General features: G+C 34.2%; 1 protein-coding gene across 1 annotated transcript; it reads left to right on the top strand.

Annotated features, from left to right (window-relative positions):
• The first annotated feature begins 352 nt into the window (after positions 1-352).
• Positions 353-23,933, top strand: LOC133192962 (5-hydroxytryptamine receptor 4-like). The gene is made up of 4 exons (XM_061328965.1): positions 353-780; positions 873-953; positions 8,365-8,424; positions 21,704-23,933. Exon 4 carries the CDS (start codon positions 22,233-22,235, stop codon positions 23,361-23,363), a length of 1,131 nt encoding a protein of 376 aa, XP_061184949.1. The 5' UTR covers positions 353-780; positions 873-953; positions 8,365-8,424; positions 21,704-22,232; the 3' UTR covers positions 23,364-23,933.
• Positions 23,934-24,118: the final 185 nt, after the last annotated feature.

Below are 24,118 nucleotides of genomic sequence, written 5' to 3'. Positions count from 1 at the left end.
TATGCAAAAAATTATAATCAATAAATTACTAAGGTAATTCATTTAAGGGTATGCAAAATTCTCATCTTGATAAAAAATTTAATGATTTCCTCCCTCTGAATGAAGATTGTAAGAGTTTGAAGCGAAGGTGGGTATAAAGCAAGAGTATAAAAAAAAATAAGGCAGATATCCCGAACTTTTTTCACAATACACTTTATTTTTTGTATAAATTTAAACCAGATCTAAGAACAGACGAGCGAAATCCGTCAGTGCTTCAAAGTATGTGGGTTTTTTTTATTGTGTATAGGTGCTTCGTAATTTGGTTTGGAAGAAGAAAAAAACCTGAGTTGATTGTGCACATCTGTGGTGAAGAGTGGGCGACTATTTACACAATAAGGAATACTTTCCAGAGAAATTTGAAGAATGTCATAAAAGATACCCTAGCCAAAGGTCAATGTCCCAGTGACCTGCAGTGAAATTAATCCGATTTTCAGGAAACTCTGGCACCTTCTACAATTCTTGCACCATCAATTTTATTGGAACTCATATCAAAGGTGTTAAATAAGAAAGAAGACGCAATAATCCGCACTCCTGGAGCATTAATTCCTGGGAGGCCAAAATAATTACATTTGATATCAGAGCTTCGTATTAAACCACACTCTTTGTTTCGTTGGTTCCTGGAATTGATAGAACCAAAAAATCAAGAAGAAACTTATCTCTTACAGACGAGGAGGAGAATTATACCCAACAGAAAATCTTCAGAAGTAAATATTGGGCTATCTGATGTGAAGGGTTTTAGAGGTAATAATGCTACTTTATTTTGTTTGCCAGCACAAGAAGAGTCAGTACGGAATGTATAACACTCTGTCATGATCATTACTGTATCAATTTAGACTCCGTGGATCCCGCTATCGGCACGCTCCTTGGGAGTTAATGCTACGTCTACGTCGGGATGTATAGTTCCTCTTCATTATGTAAGTACTATTACTTTTATTTATAGAACAGTGTTATGCAATTCGATAATCATTCAAATTTCACATTTTAAATTCTTTATGAATTCCATTGTTTATGTATGCTTTCCAGTGTTATTGAAACCTTTTTTAAATAAAAAAAAAAGTATATTTTAGAAATTATAATTTACGATATGCTGCATTGGAGAAAATATTGATTCATTCCAAGCAACGGAACCCCAGTGTCGGTTTGAGAGAGAAAAGAAAGAAACCACAGAAGGCTGGTTTCTAACACCAATTTATATCTCATTATTGCTTCAAGCCTGCTTAATTAAATGTTCCGTGCAACGAATAACACATATTCAGGATTCTTTCGTGCGAAGCATGTATATTCCTCAGCTAATACTTTGTTTGAAAGATAGAAATCTCTCTTAAGGAGTCTCTTGAAAGCTTTGCTTAAACATTCAATAAACAGATATAAGTGCACGGACCCTCTCCAATAAATATATGTATTAGATAGGAATGATGAAAAGGACACACATCTGGAACAGTATTTGTTTTGTACACTCGGCATCTGGTCCCGTGGATTTAGAACAATCTTTGTCCGTTTTAAGTGTGTTTGATTTACGAGGATATCAAACAATTACAATTAATGAAGATCTGTTCTATTTCACTGATGGCTGCTCACTTATCTTGACAAACTGATATACTTAGTAGTATGTTGTCCTCCAAAAGAGAGAACTGTTTTAGTTTGGTGTGACAGTCTGTTTGTCCCTCTCTCAGAAGTGATTCTGAAGCGAAAATCTTGGATTGGATTTAGTCTAAAGTTTAGTACATGTATTTTGTTTTCCATATGACCCTAATTAAATTGTGTCATGATGCTGACTTAAGGTCATTTCCCAAAGATCAAAATCTTAATTTTGCTAAAACCATATCACAAATCCTGGTGGAATTTAAACCTCTGTAGCACTTGATAGAAATGGATCAAACAGCAAATTTGATCTTTGACTCCGTCCTTTAGGTAGGACCCCCGGGGGAACAATGGGGTCTTATCCCCTAATAGATTTGCCAACATACACTATACCATTGAAAACAAGCTTATTTAGGTTTTGATCCCTAAATTATAACATCTGATGATTATTTTATTTGCTTTTTCGCTTTGACTTTCTAATTTCTGTTCGGTAGTGCCCCCAAAACTGAAAATGCTTTCTACGGGCCTGGGGCCCGTTTTACAAAAGAACGTACGACTAAGACCAAAAACTTCAGTTGATTGTAAAATTTTGCAAAATTAATTATTCTGTTTAAAATTGCTAGAGTAAAAGTATCTTTCTACATACCTTTAAAAAATATTAAAACCATTTTCTATTTCATGTAAATTAGAAAGATATAAGCAGAATCAAATTTTGGTCTTAGTCGTAAGTTGTTTTGTAAAACGGGCCCCTGATTCTTGCTCTAAAGATGTGGCATTTTCTCCAAAATACATTTTCAGTCTTGTTATGTCAAGCTTTCATTTTGAATTACTTAATTGGGAAGCATCAATTATTGGAATGAAACAGAACGCGATTGATTCTACGTATAGAAGGACAAAGGTGTTAGTAGTTTAATTTTAATTAAATGCATCCGATCATTTTATAGAATGTTGCTTTTCTATGACAGTTGTAAAGTTTATACTTTGGAAGAGGAATTTAGTAAATTGAATGACCCCCCTCCCCTTCATTCCTTTCGTATTAAATTTGATTAAAGGAAAAAATATATTCAAACCAAGCACATGTAGTACATGGTTACATGAAAGAACTGAATGACAAATTTAACAGATTTAACATTTAAATTAGGTCAAAAAAGCCAGTGATGTCAATAGCATTGATTATTCAGCGATACAATTTCAAAATAGAAACAAACTCGATATTTGGAGCTCAGTCTGAGAACGAAGTGGCGCGATCTCCAACACAATGTTAGTGCTGTACATGTTTACGATTGAGAGCTGCATGAATGAACCACTTAAATCACATTCTTCTTTAAATGTATGTTACTTAAACAATTCGCCAATTGTGATAAAGTAGTAAGGAAATTCTCATTTGAAATAGTTTGATATTCTTCTTTGGCTTGAATATCACAATGTATACTTAAAAAAGTAAACATGTGTCAAAATAAATCAGTGAAACGATATTTAAAATGGAAAATTAGGCATGTAGAAAGATGTTAAGTGAAAACTTACATCAGTTTTTATTGCTTATTTTTGGATAGCAAGGTAAAACTTCACATGGTATTTACGAGCTTTTTTTTGAAAAGGAAACCCTCTTTTAACAAGATGTATTAAATATCTAAAAACTTTTCATCACCTGGGGCGCTTTTCCTAATGGTTTTAATGAATTTTGTTACGAACAAATTAGATAAACAAAGTTGAACATGACTTGGAATGATATTCAGCTTTTTATGGTATTGAATGGTATAATATCGAAGTGGTTTATTTTAGAAGTACTCACCGAAGAAGTTAAATTTTTATTAAATTTGAATTTTATTCTAGAAATAAACAAGCTGAGTGTAAAAAAAATCCATCTTCCTGATCTTAAGAATGTTTCTATGCTTGATGTCATATAATATGTTTGAATGATGGTCCAACTGTTATTTGCTAATGTTTATCAAAATGCACCGCATAATATAGAAATCAATCGAACACCATTGAAAAGCCCGTGTATTGTGGGCTGTCGGGAAAATAAAGCGCAACGAAAACATTTTTTTCTCAGTTATAAAATGGTGATAGAAAATAAAACAATCCCTTGAATTTATGAAAGTGATTTGCTACGATATTCTGATTTTTCTTCGTCAAATGTATCTTTAGTTTTACTTAGATTATTATCATTTTCTAAGTTTTATTATTGTTGTTTATAGAACTTGCATGCATATCGTATTTCACTTCTTGTTGTTTTAGAATCATGATGATAAAGGATTGTAGAAATCGTTGTAACAAATGAGCAGAATCCCATGCAGTGACGCATGTTTCAGGCTATATACCCTTTTTCTTGTTGATTGATTTATGTAGAGTTTCCACCATCTTGTACCTGAAATGAAAGTTGTTCCATAAATGCCTGTTGTCTGTTGAATTATGCAAATGACAATCCTCGATCATTCTATTACTTAATTAGGACTCCCAATACTCCAGACCATTTCCTGATCTAGTTAGTTCCCAATGTAACGATTAATGTTTTATGTAATTTCTTTAAAACGTAAAACCAAGGTGGATCTGCATGACAACACTACTATCTTTCAAAAATCTTCTGATTTAAAGCAGAATCCTGCTAGTCCTCGTAATAAAAGAAGTGGAAGTGAAGCATATGATTTTATTTCTTGCAGACATTGGAACAAATAATTAATGAAGTATTAAAATATTTATGTTGTGCATTCTGCCTCTTTCTGCTGCTCGTCAGTGAATTGTGCATCAGCTGCAATTATTTAGGATGCGTTCGGCGAGTTAACAGACAGGTTTTCTGAGCTCTGTAACACAGACCGATAAAGATTCAGCATTCTGAATTCCATCAAAATATTCTCAATGAATTCATGAATTTTTGAACATGTCACACTATCCCAAGATATATTTTGTATACAAATATGAAAATGAAAACGCATTTTATTAAAAACTATTTTCATTTAAGCGATATGATCTGGTATTTTGAAACCACAGAAAATATCACAATATTGCATCATTTGGAAAATCCGAATTTGAAGTGTTTTAGAGCACTCCCTTGAAATACTAGTATGTAATGGAACTTGCCTCAAAATCGAAGCCTATTGTTTCTCTGACATTTTTTTCTATTTTCAATGAGAAATGCGGACTTTTATTGATAAATACAAAATATGCGACAAAGACAGTGTGAAAGAACATGTCAAAATATCTCAGAATTGAAAATATCCCCATGTTTAGAGGTGTATAAAATAAAAGGTCAATGTTCCATGGTTACATGGATAAAAAAAATCATATTTTTCACTTTTATATTTATTGTGTGTAACACAAGAGATCCGTCCGGATTATTGGTGTCCTGATTACCGAGGTCCCACTGTACACTGAAAAACAGAAAGTTCTTCTTTCTGACAACTATTGTTTGACTGATTGATGTTCAGTCTGAAGCTGAACATGATTTCATAACAGGACTTATACTGACTGCAGATATACAGCTCGCTTGTCTTGAAAAAAAAAAATGGATGGACGACCAGAGAGCTACAGATCCATCCAGAATTTCCCTGGTCTTCATTCCCATTTTTTTCAGACCGGTGAGCTACAGATCTGCAGCTTATAATGATTGTTTTGTTGAATATTTTGAACCGATAAAAAAAATAAATAATCGTATTTCTGTTCAGTAACTCCTTTAAAAATGTTTGTCCCATGGTTTTCTTTGATGAAAAAGCGATTATTTAATGCCCCTTTGTACCGATCCCATCTCTCTTTTGCCTGTTTCCTTATGTACTCACATGACACATGACATATATACAATCTGTGGTTTGGTTTTGCAATTCCCCCATCTTTGTGACTCGGTTTGTTGCACACCAGTGGTACGTGGCTTATACTTGCACTTGAGTTAATTTTAAGGGATTTGCTAACAAAAAGCAGACAAGTCAGCGATGATATAGATGTACTCTAAATTCACTACAGAGATCTCTGCTTTGAAAATTTCTAAGCAGCATTCTTGGCAAATCTTAGAAGTATTTTGTGGAGCAGATAAGATAAAAATTCATACAAACTCGCAATATTTCATCAAGGTTTTAATTCAGTCCTTTTAATCATGAATGACTTTTTTGAATATCTATAATGTCACACGAAAATGCAGCGTAACCTTTGGGTCAGTAGGGAGCCTGATTAATTATTAATCCGTTAAAAAGCGTTTTTGTCAACTTTCTGCTGGATGTGGGGAACCTGCCCACGTTTGCAAATCACATTTGAGTTTTACTCACCAGCGATAAAACTTCTTGTGTCAAGTTCATATCATTTAAGTGGGTTTGATTTATATCCTCATATGAAGTGTTTTTTAAAAAATTATTTGTAGGGTTAAATATAAACTTTGACACCGAAATAAACCTCGCGGAAGCTGGAATGTATGGTACATGTGTATTTGGTATTTTCTGACCTGTTTATGCAGCAGTGTAAACAACGCCTCATAAACTGCAAGGAATGCGTATCTACTAATTTGTTCTCAGAAAAAATACCCATAACACACAGAGATATTGCATCCGTCAATTAGACTTCGAATGTCAAAATACCCTAGAAAATGCTAATTTAGATAGATGATTGGTAAAAAGTACAAAAAACAAAATATTTGTTCATTAGTTGGCCTGTAATAGACCATGTGGTTACAATTAAAAGTGATGGCGATTGCCTCATTTCACGTTCCTCACAAGTGTAAGTTATATGAAGAAGGGAGAAATATTTGGTTCAGGTGCATTATGTAGATTGATATAAATCCAAAAATGTCAGACAGGTGCGCAAGTGCTTGTTCCGACGGCAAAATAAAGCGTATCTATAAAGATGTATCTAAATCTACTCAAGATCAATAAACAAACTGCTTCTGTTTGCATGTAACAAACTCGATATTGTAATCTTCCAAAGCATTCATTCATCACTGTCATCATTAATATTCAAAAAGTCTTCATCACGTTTGGAAGGCAAGAAATATATTGATAGATTCATTTTCAAGCTTATATGCCATGAAACTGAAGATTCCTTTATGGTTGAAGAGAGAAAACGGCAGCCGATTAAAAATTTGCATACCGAGTAAAGGAAAGCGCCAGAAACATTATCGAAAACATAAATCTGAAACTGATTCTAGGCAAAATTATACATCAACTTTGTTTTTAAAAAAATCGGAGATAAATTCATTGACCATGAAAATCTAAATCTCAAGATTTTACGTCACAGAGTATATGACGTCACATAGTATCGGAGTAATGCAACATGTCTGCGTTTTATGACAAATGACGACGGTACCAGATTATAGGTAACTTTATTTTAATATATTTTAAGAACATGATGAGCTTATTCATCTACTAGATCAATTTAAATTCCCGTATTTTGTAATCGGTAAGTTTTATCAATAAAGACATATCAAAACGGAAAAGACCTAACGTGCCAGTACACATACTTGCCGCCTATAAGCCCTATAGCCTATATATATCGATATTTCGTTTGAAATATGTCCAACTTGAGCGTGCCCACCTCATTTTAAACGATAGCGAATAAATTCTGACTTGTGTTTGAAAGAAAACATTGTTAAAATTTAAATTTTAATTTATCATTTCAATTTCCAAACCATTTCGAATCCGGCCATGTGACATGTCACGAAATAATGCAATACCATGTCCCATTTGCATGTTTGTTTGGTGATTTTTCATCGACATTCAACACGTTATTATTACTATACATGTTGTTACGATCTAGAAAACAATAGGGATTAAGGCGGTCCCTAGACCCCTGCCTCTGAAAGAAATGTCACGCCCTCCTTACCAAAATTCTTCGATCGCTCTTGTACTTCGCGAATTTCCGGAAATACATGTGTAGAAATTTTATTATATTCATTAATTTTCTTCTTATTGTCGGAACTCTCCGACATCACCAGATTTGCGAATTAGTATGATTTATTCAAGGATTATCAATTGATTGCTTTATTTTATTAAGACAAAATTAAAGGACAATATTAATTTCATAACAGTCTGACGCAGTGAATGCAAATCCATATCCTTGAAAGAGTTACGGCTAGTTTGTTTATCCCTATCCTTGAAGGAGTAATGGCTCGTTTGTTCATCCCTATCCTTGAAGGAGTTATGGCTAGTTTGTTCATCCCTATCTTTGAAAGAGTTATAGCTAATTTGTTCATCCCTATCCTTGAAGGAGTTATTGCTAGTTCATCCCTATCCTTGAAAGAGTTATGGGTAGTTTCGTGAAACTATAATCGTTTAAAGAGTTATGGCTAGTTTGTTTATGTAAATTCGTTAAAGAATTTGGCTCGTTTGTTCATCTCTATATTCTTTAAAGAGTTGCATGTGGCTTATTAATTTGTTCCTCCCTTTCCTTGAAGGAGATATGGCTTGTTTGTTCATGGAGTTAAGGTTATAGTTTGTTCATCCTTGTGTAACAATAAAGAGAAAGGTGTCACCGTGTACTGTTAGTGTACATCGTAATGTTTCGTTATAGTTAACTGAGGCTGGCACTTACAATGATCAACACTTGTAAACGATTATATATAATCATGAATTGCAAAATGTTCAATATATGTTATAATATATATATATATATGTATACACGAGAATTAAAAAAAAACTGTCAAAAGTGATTGTAAATCTGAAATTTACATGGCTTTATATTATTAGCTACTGTATATATAACTCACTTTGAAATAACCATATTTCCATACTTAGATGTATTGAATTCATTTCCTTTATTTTAAAACAGATTAGACCAAGATTACTATTCATTCAAAACAGAATTCGAAAGATTAATACGTACTGTAAGGTAGGTAAAATATTATTGTTTTTGTTTACATATTTTGTCGACTGAAATTTGTAATCATGAAAACAATGTAACTCACGAAGCCATACCACATTGGTGTCATTTGAAAACTTGTGTTTGTTTTAAGGGAATATTATTGGGCAATAAATTAAAGTTTAAAATTTTACATTCGCATTCCTGAATCCTCTGCATTAAATCCAATAACCATAGTGTAGTGCGGCTAGTTAACTGAAAGTACTAGAAGTTACCTAGATAGGCGTCCATTACTGATTATTTATGTATTATACAGTATCACAGTATACTGTCATTCACATGAGAATTATCGTGTAATTTGTTATTTTGTCAGTTGCTATGTTTCATGGAGTTTTACCCAATACCTTAATTTGGCTTTAAGGATTTTTGTGTAAATACATGTAGAAAAAAGTTTTTATTTTATCATGTTATCTAAGCAATAACTAAAAAGAAAGTTGAACATGTAGTAAACAGATAAATATGTGTAACACCCTTCTGTTCCCATGGTAACCGTAAACAGGGAAGTGGGTGAGGTAAACTTGTAAAGATAAGTGAGTCACAAGATCTAGTGCCGTAAGTTTGGATGCTTTTTGTGCTCTGTTTTACAAGAAAAGTTTATGTTTTATAGATAGTTCTGCTTAAAATGTTTGCTTTTGTCGAAGGTACATTTTTCAGCTTTTCTATAAAAAACAAACAAATAAATCTGCACTGCAGTACATGTTGAATTGTTCCTCAATTATTTCTTCATCTGTTCATACGATTCCCTACATTAAGCAATATTGACATTCGTTGTTTACTATAATTTGCTTTTATTACTTTTTTTGTGTGAGTATGTAGTTGTCTTAACATATTCCTCATTTTTGTGATCACTATGTAGGTAGGCTTCCTACAAGGTCACGTAGGCTTCCTACAAGGTCATCTCGCACGTTATTCTGTTTCTCTTCAGGCGTGCATCTTGAGGTCAAGGTCACGCATGGACAGAAACCTATACAATCAGTGTATAGAAAAGCCCAGAAATTGTGTTTAAGGAAACAGTAATATCATTTCAAACATATTCTGAATTAATCTTCTTTAGAATGTGCGTAACTATTATGTGAAACAGATTACAATACGGAAAAAATGTTGTTTTTTGGAGGCATAAACCCCCAGTGTTTGAAGAATACCAGCTGCAGGGATCTGTATAAAGCACAGGGAATTACTGAAGGTGCTACTGTTCTCTTTGATCATCAGTTTCAAGACGGTTTATTAATTCCAAAAAATAGTGATACATTCATTGAAGATTCCCACTGACACAGGGGGGTTCTGGTAGTTCCAGTTTAGAAAAGACAACGATAATGAATTTATATAACGCCATAATTTGCCTTTATGGATTAACGATCAAAATATATGCTTAATTCATTAACTCTCTCTTTCATTCGTAGTTCTTACTTATTTTAAAGACGTTTACTTGTCCCTGATGTGGTACAATACTACTTTTAGTCGAATAATTAGATACATTTCAGAGATTATGATATATAAATACGTTGTCCTAAACTCGAAACATTCAATTTTTATCTTAAATTACCCTGGCGCTATTATATTCTGTTACAGCATATTTTGTTCGTCAGGTCAATAGAGTCTGAGAAGTAGAATAAAACATTTGATCCTTGAGACACAGTTGTCACCTGATTTGTTCATACCAACGATGACTCTCACAGTGGCCCTAAATTATAAACTAGAGTCCTAATTTTTGGAATACTGAAATGACTTTGATGTTGAGAATAGTGCGTGTATATGTATTTTAAAATGTACTTGTAACCTTTTCCACAATGTACTTTGATTTTCCTTCTTACCGAAATGTCGTGCTTTCATTGGTTTAAATCTCACACGTGATAGTCTGCTATGTCCGGTAGATCCTGTGAAAATTCATATCCGGCAATATGGCTGACCCCGATATTGGAATAATAATTAGTTTGTGCGTAGATGAATCTCGCATTATGAAACTTGAAAAAATAATCTCTTATTAGTTGTACTGACTGTCTATGTTCATATTTCGGTTGATGGTCCCCATAGTCGGCTTGGCTTTGCCTCGTCCTCTACTTATTTTAGATGATCAACCGGGGTATTTCCGTAGACAATTGTAGTAACAAACATTGTTGCCCAACCCAGTCTGGAAACAAAAATATAGAAAACATTGAATTAAAATCACAAAGGAATGTTCAAATATCAATCTAGCAAACTTTTCCCCTCTATGTGCTGTTATTGATGTTTAGAAATAAAAGACTTAAATAGTGTTTTGTTTTTTGATTAGAAAAAGTTTATCACGAAAGGCTCCTTAAAAGAATATCGATTATATTAATGCATGACTGTACAATACATGATATATTTAGTAGACTAGAAGTTATAGAAGAATAAGAAAGATAACATGAAAAGTATGTGATAGTTCCATCTGATTAGCTTGTAATAACATAGTCTTTGTATGTAAGGCTCATCAATGCAACTGCATTAGAAGAGCTTGGCTTTAATCCCACATTTAGTAATCCAACTTATACTTACAGTGCCATATCTAAGGCCATCTTTAAAATAATGTTTGCCCTCTCTCGACTCAGGGTAAAGGAATTAAGTCGGTAGGTAGGTGGGGAAATTTTTTATTCTTAGAAAATTTTAACATACATATTCAAGGAATGAGAAAAATCAGGAGTTAAAAGGGGGAAAAAATTGTTTCCGGCTGGTTAAAAAAACTTTTGATTCGGGCCATTTTTAGCCAGTCGGTCGGGAGAGGGCAAACAAACATTTTTTAAAGCTGGCCTAAGGATGAAATTCTTCGAAATTACGTTGCAGTTTTATATTCCTTTAACACCTAGTTAACGGGAGTGAATTTGAGTTACTGAACCTGTTTGGATTCAGAAACGTCATAAAAATCCTTAAAAACAAAGATTCATTGCAGGGTCTAGTAAATATTCTACCAAGCCCTTATCTTTACTCCGTAAAATGACTGTTATAAACTTCAGATACACATTCAAGAAGGTTAGTAAATCAAAATTAATAGAGATTTTCAAACACGCGAAAGAACTTATAAGAAAATGTAAAATCACATTTTTGTGAAGCTTTGTGATATTTCTTTAAAAATGGATCTGGAATTTTTTTATGTCATCTACAAAATTACTTTGTTCTTTCTGATTCTATACACACAAGTACCTTGAAGTTTATATTAAAACATGCTGGAGTTTCATTGACAATGTGTATATAGTCTTTGGAGACTAGTTCTTCCAACAATCTATTCCCATAGGACCAAATTGTGCTCTTTTATTAGACGACATGTTTCTGTATTCTTTTCAAGAAGAATGCATTCAAAACCTTCTACAATAGAAAAAGAAAACTTTGACCTACAATTCGACCTTTAGATATAGTGATGATGTTTTATCAATTAACAATCATTTTCATTCGTATCTGGAATTAAGTCAAAAACACCACATACTCTGTCTTATCTGTTTCATTTATTTGATGGTATTTTCGAATCCACGCATTTCATTATAACCAGCATGCGGTGTCTAATGTCTATGTATCGCAACTTATTATACGTAAGAGCATATTCTGTGCTCTATCGAGTTTTATACCGAGACAGGCTACTGACAAAAGTTGATGTTACAGGGGTTTCAACAACTTTGTTTGAACTCAACATTCCGCAAATTTTATGCTCGATATTGTGACCCCCCCCCCCCCTCCCTTCTTTTTGTTGAAAATACAGCCTGTCGTTGAATTATGACGGACATGTTTCAAATCAATTGTTAGGCCATTGTTTTGTACAAATTTGACTACGGCTTTCTCTTATTAATACAGAAGACTCGCAGCGGGTATGACTGGTTGACAGGGAATACTTATTCCTCATATATATAGGCACCTTACCCCATGGTTTATACCACCTCTGGTATTTCCAGGGATGTGAATTTTACCTTATTGTTTATAAGATTTATGAGATTAATCAGTATTCGTTATGTTTACTGTTTTCATTGCACTCGACTTGCATATATTCGTTAGACAACCTGTCTCTTTGCTTCTTTTAAAGACAAATATTATAATTATAGCCAGATTTTAGTAACAAGAATCAAAATTGTGATCCAAGCTGCTGATTTGATTAATTTGAATTTATTTTATGTGTTGAAGTAATTTTCCCATATTTTTTTTTTTCATTTCTGGCCAAGAGCACTATATTAGAGTTCGAAAAAAAGATAAGCAAAGATGAACCGTGTCCGATCTTTTTGTCAGAATAGTTCACCCGAAAATCTAGGACAGGGAAGCTAAAACTCGAGGACAAAGAATCTGGAACTGGAGCGATAGTAGAATGATTTAACAGCATCATTGTTGGAGATCCGAGATACCTGGACAATGATTGTTTCTCCGCTCATCAGAACTTGTCGTTATATTGGCTGTGATTAGAGTTTTATAGAGTGCAATGTATAAAAACAGATACCCGCTAGGGTTATTTGTTCAATAGGTCATGTGTTCCGATTATTTCAAAGAAGGACGTCCTTTTTTGACAATTTAAAAGTAGCATATTGGCAGGTCGATTAACATGCCTACTTTGCTTGGTTTAGAAGCAGATCAAACTTGTCTTTTGTATATTACACTCGTATATTCAATGGTGCTTTATCTTGAATTCTTGATGCATAATTACTCCAGACGTGTTCTGTTATTGTGAGTTATGTGCTGTTTGTTACGTATTTACACAGTGTATGGATTCATTTCATGAAGGTAGGATCCGTTCTCGTTTCATTTTCATTTAAATATTGATAAGTAAGAAAACTAAACAATGTCTGCACCGTTTCATTTACAAAAGTAAGCAATGTGTATTGAATTTAAACAGAAACAATCATAGATTAGAAGAAGCAAGCTATCGTCTGATAACGGGAGGTATTACAATCACGAAGAACAATTTCGTATACTCTACCCAAATTCTTTAGAGAACGTCCGGTCCTGCTTCATGAAAGTTCCATTATATGGTAGAGCAGAAGGTTCTTTGAAAGATTTTAGTGTTTCAATCAGCATGGCCAGCTGTTCTGACAGACGAACAACGTCTGATTATAGACTCATTGGTACTTTTTAAGGTTACTGCATTTAACAACTCTATGTTTTGTTTTGTAAGTTTTGACCAATTTGCTTCTCCAAAACTACTGAACTTCATTTCTATAGCGTCGAGCGGAGCTCGAGAGCTCCGACCAAAATTTACGCAAGTCAATCGATGCATCCACAAAATAAAGTAGTACAGAACAATTTCGTTTGAAAAATGCCCACAATGAATAATAACTTGAAAATAAAATCATATCAAATTATATCTTCAATCAGAATTACTTCTTGTACATACCGCTGATACTGTGTTTATTGTAGCAAATAGAAGTGGGGACCATAGTTCATTGATAGTTGCTGCGGATGAATTTCAAAACAATTTGAACAGACAGCTAAGGTTCTTTCATTGAAAATGTTGTGTAAGCTGAAAATACCAATTAAGAAATGTTAGATCATGATGAGTTTTGGAATTTTTTGTTCCCTATCTTTCTTATCCGAATTTAAGGTTTTCACCGCTGTGGACAAAGGGACCATGATCAGTCTCTTAAACATTTAATATTTTTTTCATCTTCTAAAGTTCCTTCTTGAATCTGTTCTAAGTCATCATGCATGGGTTTCGGGAAATTCGTTTGCATGACAAAGCCAGTCAGGTTGTTGTTCATTTGATCCTGCAGGTGTTGTAACAGTAATTACGTTTGACATTCACGTCAAAACATGGTCGAAGCAATTTAATTCCCAAATACCCCCTCCACAGTTGGGCTTTTCTGCACTAGATAGCAACCGAATGAGAACTATTTCTAAAATTTCACATTTAATCAGATTTATGAAAATTTGGGACTTTCTGGATTTGTGGTGTATTGTATTTGAGGGGGAAAGGAGGGAGTACAGTTTTCAAGCACTTGCTCGACATCGACCGAAACAAACTCGCTTGTCTTGCTGAAAACCTATAGATGCATTTTTGGTACAAGATCTGAATGGAATAGTCCCAGATAAAACCGTCTACTCAAAGTCATGCATTTTTTATAAGAATATAATAGCAAAAATTAATTCTCTATAGTACAATCAGAAACAGACTTCTCTTGTACAACTTTTTTTTTTCTTATGGTCTGAAAATCCTTATCATTATAGCAAACATAATCATTTGAACCATCAGTATATACATTCTGCACTAGACTGGAAGTCACTTATAATATGTTGTGTTCGTCCGTCACCGCTTTTCAATTCGTCTACAAAGTTCCTCGCCGATAAGACCATGAACAACTATTCATTATTTACTTTTTGTGACCATGTTTAACCTTTAATTACAAAAAGACTTTGCAAAACTGAATTCAAGTACAGAATTGAATTCCTTATCTGTATTCATGAACATTTAATAGCCGTTCGTGTACGGCTATATATAATATAATGAATTTACTTAAGATACATGTATGTGATAGATATTTGGTCAGAGGTATTAGTTTATAAGTTACAGCTTGGTGGCCGTTTAGTACTCTTGTAAATATAGTCACTGAGGCTGATAATGTATAGAAAATTTGTCTTCACGTTGTACCAAAGGTTTGACTATAACCTTGTATTAGTAGTAAGAGCCAACCACAGCCGCAAGACTCTCCGAGAATTAGCTTCATTACCGAGGGCGTAATGATAATGGATTTACATGTATTTGTATTGTTCGTAGAAAAAGTGTTTTTACATGTTCTAAGAAGGAAAATTTAAAGGGATGTACTTATCTTGCAATTTGACAAACTTCCTCAATCTGATCGAAAGAAAGTTTAAATTTTCATTATGCTGATAGCTGTGTATATAAGGAAACATCTGCCAGAAATACGGTGTTTCATCAATATTTCTTGATTTGAAGTTTTTAATCTTTATCGACCTAGGACTGTTGAAGAGGACGCCGTTTTTGTGTCCCATACAGCACTGTTGTTTCAGAGCACTCGAAGCGAACGCTCACTAGCTCAGCCCTACTGAAGCTCTCTTCATTAACACGTGTCATTACTGAGAAGGATTAATTCCTTAAGGCTGTGGATCTCCTTTATTATTACGGGATATTTATAACTTTCAAGCGGTGAGTTTTGTTTAGGGTTATTTGAGTTTTTAGGAGTCAGTATCAATTACTGTTACACGTTTAAGACATACACGACTTTGATCTTTGGCGTATGTATAAATGTTGGAAGAAAAGAGAGAGTTTATTGTTGGAAAATGAAAGAAAGATTAATGTAAACTGCATTAAGTCGTTTTTAATTCATTAAACAAAACTTTATCGTTTATAATATATGTTTTAACTTCTAAGATTCCTCTGGTAAATCTTGAGGAGGAGTTTACCTGCAGTATTAGGTCGTTGTTGGGAGGGTGAAATGGGGGACATACTTTTTAGATTTCATGATTATACACCTTGTGTACCGAAAGAAGTTTTTCGGATTTTTAAGATTTCCTAAAATCTTGTCAACATGATGTTCCTTTTCAGATATTTTCCCCCATTTTGTATGTGCTTTGGCACAATATTTTGTTACCTGTACTGGGGTAATCTAATTTACACGTAGGGTTGCCGTTGTACACTGACTTCTATGACTGTTCTCTGAAGAGAAAATTATTATATTGTATTGGAAAGATTCGATTGTAGAAATAAGGAAAAGTTTTTGGAAGCAAACGCTGACAGATGTGCCAAGATTAGAACTACATTGATCTGAAGATTGCATGGTAGGAGAATCTTATACACAGTATCCAATCGAAATCATATCTGTCGAGCTTCACTGCAAAATCGACATAATATTGTAAAATGATGAAGAGATCGACATATGAATGAACTAGACTCTTCTTAATAAGTGGGTTAATATTCAGATTAAACAAAAAGTAATATATTCGTTCAAGTGATCCCTAAATGCTGTCATAGATGACTTTATAGATTTGTATATCATTCTCGCTAAATCAGTAATTCAAGTACTGAGAATAACATCATCACAGATCTTGTGAACACACTTATAAGCCAACTGTGCACAGCGAATTATGTCGAGAGAATTTGTTTAGTCTCGGATGTAAAAGTAATTTCTATTTGTATAATGACATTTCATTAGATCTTCATGGACGCATGTCCTTCACCTACTGGAGTAGTCCGTAACCCCGTCAGCGGACCCATAAATACAACTTACTGACCGAGGTAGTATCATATTGTAAATTTTAAATTTACTAGGTGGAGGTAAATGCAAAATTTATAATATGAGATAGAATACCTACAGTCGAGATCATGATATGTGGGTCTGGTCCCCCCTTCGAGACAGAAGACCTGACCCTTTGGCCATTTACTCGAGCACGTTATAGGTTCACGGCGAGATACTTATGTTACTTGGCGTTGCTTATAGTTAGAGTAGGGACGTTAACCGTGACCTGGCACTTGTATCTCAGTGTGGCACTTCTATTGTCTAGTGTGTTAAAAGTATTTTTTAATATCCTTTCAATATTTATGGTCATATATCCAAGGGTAGGACTGCTTTTCTCTTATTGATAGTTTAATGTTTCAGTTTCATGTACCATTTATTAATGAAATTAAATTCCATTTCTTATTTATCCAGAAAATGGTATACAATTATATCTATTGCCTGGTTTCAGAAACTTATATCTCACCCTACTTCTACTTACAATGAATAATGATATTAAAATTACTCATGATGAAATACATCAGTTAATGGCATGATTTTTATTGTAATCTTTCATTACGACATTGGTATGTATACATACCAATCAATAAATTTAAAAGCAAATGTCTTAGTAAATCAACTGTTTCTAAACCTTCAAGATCCATAACAAGTCATCAATGTTTTATGTATTGATAAACATAGGTAAGAGCTTCTGTCAGAGTTTGATGCTCTGATAATTTGAGTCATTTGTTAGTAATTTGTTCTTTATATTATTTTTATTGATGACGTCACGTAGCCAGGGACGCGTTCCCTCGTATCACCTCGGGTTATTACTCCTCATTACGTTGTTAGATTCTCATCATCGTTAACTGCGATATCAAGCCGTGATTTATCACCACGTGGAATTCCTAGCTTTGTGTACAATAGTAGCATTGTGTATTCTGCTACAACATTCCGTAGCCACTATTTTCTGATGGTCATTGATAATTTTGTGATAATGCCCTCTGGTGTGTTGTGAGTACATTCACTTCAAACTCTCTTGGGGGTCTTTACTTGAAAGGTGCACTTGGAAAAAAAACCCACAAGGATTGTAAGGAACAAAATATTCTTATATTTATTAACATTGTTGGCAGAGTTTCTAAATGTGAGAAATATCAGAACTTACAAACAGGTGGTAAAGTTGCCTATAGATTCTCGATTTAGGAGCGATTATGAAACAAAGTCTAGCAATTGACCTAATTCTAATGTGTTAGTTTTTAAAGTTCTTAATGCGAGGAATAATGGTCCCAGAAGTACACATTATGTCTTATTATTCAAAAAACAATTTCTTGCTGGTAGAAATATATTGCCTTTTTATTGACATACGTTTGCATCTAAAACACCATGAGAGGCATCAACAGATAAAGTTGATTATGCCTTGACTTTTGAACCCGGTTCCTTATGAATCATTATCCGAATAAAGTCTAGGCATAAAAGGGTATTATGTAGATCTTAAATCTCCATAGACATTTATAAAAGAGTAAAAAAAAATGTTCTTTAGGAACTAAAATACCAGGAAACTAAGAAATTCGGATTCAGGTTAACTTTATGGTTAAATGTATTTAAAGACGTTTTTACAGGTTGTTTGGACTTTTGTATGTCCAGCGATTCCTGGAGGTGTTCAACGACACAGATGTCCTCAAATCCGGTTCTTGAATGTATCCTTTATATGAATATTCAGATACTGCCAAATATATTTTAGTAGTCGGACAACGCTGCAAAATTTGAAAAAAAGATTGAACTGGCATATTGTGCCATCCACACTTATCATTATACCACCCCTCCGCAAACCATGTACGAGGAGTATATAGGTATCACTCTGTTTGTCTGTCCGCCTGTCCGTGCAATCTTGTCTGGGCTATAACTTTGTTATGGAGAATCATTTCAAACTCATACTCGGTACAAAATTTGTTTATGTCCTGAAGATATGTAATAACCTTGACTCAAGGTTATTCCCACAGGTTCAAGATCACTTGCAAAAAATGTATATAATTCGTGTCCGATCTATAATTATCTAATGGAACAAACATTGGAAGTTCATACTTCATACAAAGATTGCTCTTGACCTAGATTGCGTCGTGACATTGAACCAAGGCCATTTGATCAAAATCAAGATCACTTTCGAAAGAAATGTGTACTTCCTGTCCTGATTACATGTATATCTTGCAATTGAGAACATAAAAGGTGCATACTTATCATAAATATTGCCTGTGATGTCATATTGTAAATTTTGAATTTACCGGGTGGCAGTAAATACAAAATTTACAACATGACAACTAGTTGTCATGTAAATTTTGTAGTAATGCTACCTGGTGAATTCAAAATTTACAACATGACAGTGACTTTAAAATTTATTTGACCTTGATTCAAGATCATTTAAGCAAGTTCAAAGTCACTTGCAGAAAAGAGTGTTTTATCTATTTTTGAGCTTCAACTTTGTTATGGAGAATCATTGAAATCTCATGCTTGGTACAAAGATTGTTTATGACCTGAAGATCTGTTATAATTTTGACCCAAGCTTATTCCGGCAAGTTCAAGGTCACTGCAGAAAAAGTATGAAGTTCGTGTCTTGTTTACAAATTCTTTATGGACGCTCATACCTTACACAAAGATTGCTTATGTTCTGAAAGTGTGTCTTGATCTTTGTGTCAGTCCCATATTTGTAGTTCATCGTGAAATTCCGCCATTTTTCATGTTGACCTATTTGCTCTTAAACTAAGCAATTCCCAAGAAAAGGACACTTGTTTTAAATGCTCTACATGCAAAAAATAATCAAAATTCCATAAAATGTGATGTGCTACTCATTGCCTGATGCGATGTGCCACCCATTTGCCTGGTATTCGGTAGAGACTGACTCTTAATAGATCTCCTTTTAACGTTACTTTTGGTAATGAGAAAATTCTTTAGGCTCAAGACGCAATTGGATTAACTCAAATAAAATTTATTCGTATGTCTTACACTAAAAATATGTTAAAACTGAACAGAAATATAAATCTGTGCCATCTTTGTCATTGTTCAAACTATACCTGAGGCCTAAAGTTTATAGATGTAAAAGTCACGTGATATTATATAATACCAAAATGTGCAACAATGCCATAGATCTGCATACAACGTTATTTGTTTGCAAAATGTCTTGCCCCTCCGAGTGTAATTGGTCTTAATTTAGATGTTTTGTATGTATAGAGGGTGGGGCAGAAGGCACTTAATGGAATTCACAAAAGAAATAAATCTGACTGTAGGCTTTACATAAAAATATACATCAGGCATAAAGCTTTCTTTAGTCTCTTCTGTGAACGTAAATCAAAGTAATTGTTGGTATTGCGTATGGTGCTGTCAGACTAAATATACAACTGCAAGAACTCAGATAGTGTTTTCTAAGAACGACTGAGGATAATGGAATGTTTGGCACATACTTCTTAACTGACTGTGTAGTTATGTAAAGTTCTACTACAATATCGTTGTTATGAATTCTGATGAGTCGTGTTAGGAGTATAGTATGTAGATGTTGGAGTCAGATATCGGTCCACTGACTTTTATATAGCATCCTTCTGTCTATGTTTCTGTACTCTGCAGATGTTAAGTGATTCTTGACAGGATAAGCACGTTAGTTCTTCTGTTAAACCTTTGTTACCGGCGAGATAGACTCTTTGTGGTACATTATATACAAAGAGAATTATTATTTATTACCCGTACAATATTTATATCCAGAGTTCCTAATTAAGTTGTTTTTTAAATAAATAATGAGTGCCAAAACAATAAACCTTTATGAAATATTACAATGGAAATCATTAAATACATAAACAACTAATTAGGCATTACTCAAAAAGTCAAATTAGCGACCAAGTAGAAGTTTCTATATTTAACTGCTGTACATATTAGTATGGGAGGGGCAATAGGCACAGAAATGCTTGAGGGATTGGACAAGTAAACAAAAATATCTATTTTCTTCTTCATTAGGAAATATTTTCCACCCCAGTAGATCCTGTCCTAGTGTTTGTAATAGAATATCCATTTTGTTTGATAATCATCACAAAATAGAGCTATCTACCCCGCTGACTTTGACCGCCATTTAAATGAGAGAACCATTATCGGATTAAATTGCGGACCTATAAATAGAAATCGTATTTTGGAATTCAGGAGTTTTCAATATATACAGACAGGTGACTTACAAGTATCAGATGAAAACCCGTGATTTCTAAGTAATTTCTTATGAGATATTTAAGAGCTTTTTTAGTCACTGTCCTGATGAAGGCAGTGCGTATAGTTTTTTTTTTTTGCAAATACCAGGCCTATTCAGGACACAAAATTCTTGATGCATTGAAATTTTCTACTGGAAAGCCTGGCGACAGTTTGCCTTATGACGAAATCAGTTAAGTGATTCTTTCAAGTGGGATCATTTAGAAGTTATTTTTTTTATTTATACTGATAAATGTGACATCGAGATAGATCAAACGGTAGGGATATATCGGTTTTAGGCCGGTGTCAGACTGAGCTGTCTGTATATGAAGAGACCGTGCTCTCTGAACCTTTATCGACACATCTTTCTGTTTAATGAATCAGATCATTTAAATTTAATGTCTTTGTTCTTTCTTCCTTGTCTTGACGAGGTTATCATCTAAGACCCACTCCCGCTAAAACAGCCCAAATTCAGCATAGTTTTAACATTCTAGAAGAATTACATTGAATGTTTAAAACACATAGCATTCATTTTACATAACAAAACGACAATCAGCAAAGGTTTAAATTGCTGCCCCACTTAGTTGTACAATCTTAAAAATCACTACACTTCAAACACATGTAGATTTAAAATTATTTTCTCAAGAGGTTTGGGTGCGTGGAGACTCCTACAACAGCGGCGGAGAGGTTTGAATTGATTCGCAGCACTGCCTATCTTGTAAATCTATGTAGTGGTCAATAACAAGTCCCAAAAGATTAGCGACTCTTTGGAGATCTATTAATTGTTTGTGAATCTAGTTTTTCGCACGATATTGACTTGTTTTGTTCGCCTATTTCCTCCATTATTGCCCCATTAATGTTGATTTTACCTTCTATTCCAGGTAAGACGACCGTCTGCGCAAAGGAAGGAAAATCTCCGTAAACCCGTGCGTAAAATTGGCCAGGAAGCTTTTCCAATTAGAGGAACAATTACTAAGTCGATATTAAAAAAAATTCTGCTCAGTCATTAGGTTTACAGCGTTAACAAACTATTGGTGTACAAGCGAGGTATAATTTAGCTTAATGGAATCGTTCAGTTACCGAAGAACATATATTGGAGAGTAACTAGAGAAAACTACGACTGAAAAGAAAAGTTAGGTTAATGATAATGTCATTTGGAAAAGGAACGGGTTCCATTGTGTGAAGTACCAAGCATTGAATCAAGAAGCTAAAGTGGTCTACTGAACATTTACATTGGCTTTCAAAAGAAAAGAAAAGGAAGTATGTTTGTTTAATGAGACAAATTCGTGGAATAAGTTCCTTGTTGTATAAATATAACTTCACGTATGATATTATCCTAAACCATAAGTTTCACCAGACTTAAAAACTCGGAATTTCTGTTTGTGGTCAGCTAATGATGTTGATGACGGAATGTCCAACGACTCTTTCATCACAGGTCCCAACTGCACCGCTGAGTTAGCAGATAAGGCCGGGCCGCCTCCCCATTATATCAGAGAGACCCGCACTTTGATCGGACTTCTGCTCTCCCTGTTCCCGGTGCTCACTCTGATCGGCAATGTACTGGTCATCGTGGCCGTGTTTACTCACCAACGCCTGCGGACGATCACTAACGTCTTCGTTGTATCTTTATCAGTTGCCGACGCTCTGGTGGCCATATTGGTAATGCCGTTTGCCGTGTACTTGCAAATTAACAACAACAAGTGGAATTTAGGACCGACTGTCTGTACAATTTACACTTGTTTTGACGTCATGTCCACTACCTCTTCTATCATGCATTTGTCATGTTTGGCTGTCGATCGGTACTTAGCCATATGTCGGCCATTCCTTCACGAAAGACTCAACAATAAAATTGTAGCGACCATGGTTGCCTCGTGTTGGATACTTCCGGCAATAATAGCCTATATTCCAATTTTAAAGCAGTGGAATCATATCGGGATAGAGGACTATATCTACTGTTTAGGAGATTCTGTGTGTCAGCTTATTGTCAACATACCATTTGCCGTTATTTGTTCCACAATTGCTTTCTACATTCCGGCCGTGTTTTTGATCATTTCCAATGTGAAGATTTATCTTGCTGCAAGAAAACAAGCACATCACATTCGCAGCCTGGAAGCTTCGGTTCATTGTAAACGCAGGAACAGTAAGTTCAAGCACGAAACCAAAGCAGCCAAGACCATAGGAATTATTATGGGGTGTTTCTGTGTGTGTTGGTTTCCGTTTTTCATAATGAACATCATAGACCCCATTATAGGCTATCAGATAGAATATGTGCCGTGGACTATTGCGTTGTGGTTAGGTTATCTAAACTCTATGTTAAATCCATTTTTGTACTATAATTTCAATAAGTCTTTCAAGATGGCATTTCGTCGTTTATTAACATGTAAACAGTGCCGGGGTGTGAGTGAGTTTGAGGACGAAATGCCTGTCAGTCAATCTGAGATGATGTTAGCTAACCAGTCGCTTCACCATATCAACCATTCTGGGAATGGAGTTACTAATTTGCCGACTGAACTTTCTCACCTCAATGCAAATGTAATATGACGTCTTGTTACTATATTAGGATTGTGAATTCTGATGTGTCATTTTCCGATGACATTGAAACAAGTCCAAAAACGCAGTGCACATAGGTCAAGAGAAATCTCAGTTAAAGGCCTTTTCAGGTGGGATAACTCCAAAATGAAGACTGGAGGAAAAGATACCTGTGCTAAAAAACGAGAGCGCACGGAATCACTCGGTGAAGTCCAGCGCCAGACAACTTTTTTCTTGTCAACCTTTCTCATTCTAACTATTTATATTTGCTGGCTATGTATCTGTTTTAAGTTTTAATTTATATTTTGTTAACAAAGAAAATCGATTTTGATCGACAAAATTATATTATGAGTTATATTTATTCCCAAGCTGGTAGCAACGACTACATATTAAATTTATTTATAGTGCAGAGACATTAATTGCAACACTAACCGTCCATATACTTTTCTAATTTTGTCAACGCTAGATATTAAAGCTGCTCTAAGTAAAGAATTTCTACTCTTAATTTTCCTCTTGTAAGTATTTTTTTTAAATATAGATTTCCTTCATGAAACCGAGTGAATAAAGCAAGAGGTTTTTACAGTGTAGCAGTTGTTTGTGATAAAGACAGATAAAGAACAATATATGAGAATGAATATTTTTTTTATAACATTTATTTAAAAAAACATCAATGGATTGCGTAGCAGGCAGTGATTGTAAAATATCCTTGGAAAACTAAAGAGTTATAGTACATAATTGTATTTCAGTTGATGCCTCTTGTATGGCTA

This window comes from Saccostrea echinata, unplaced genomic scaffold, assembly GCF_033153115.1.
Source record: "Saccostrea echinata isolate AGI-Se365-2 ecotype Australia unplaced genomic scaffold, CSIRO_AGI_Sech_v1 ptg000001l, whole genome shotgun sequence".
NCBI classification, from domain to species: domain Eukaryota; kingdom Metazoa; phylum Mollusca; class Bivalvia; order Ostreida; family Ostreidae; genus Saccostrea; species Saccostrea echinata.
This window is presented reverse-complemented; position numbering and strand designations above follow the sequence as displayed.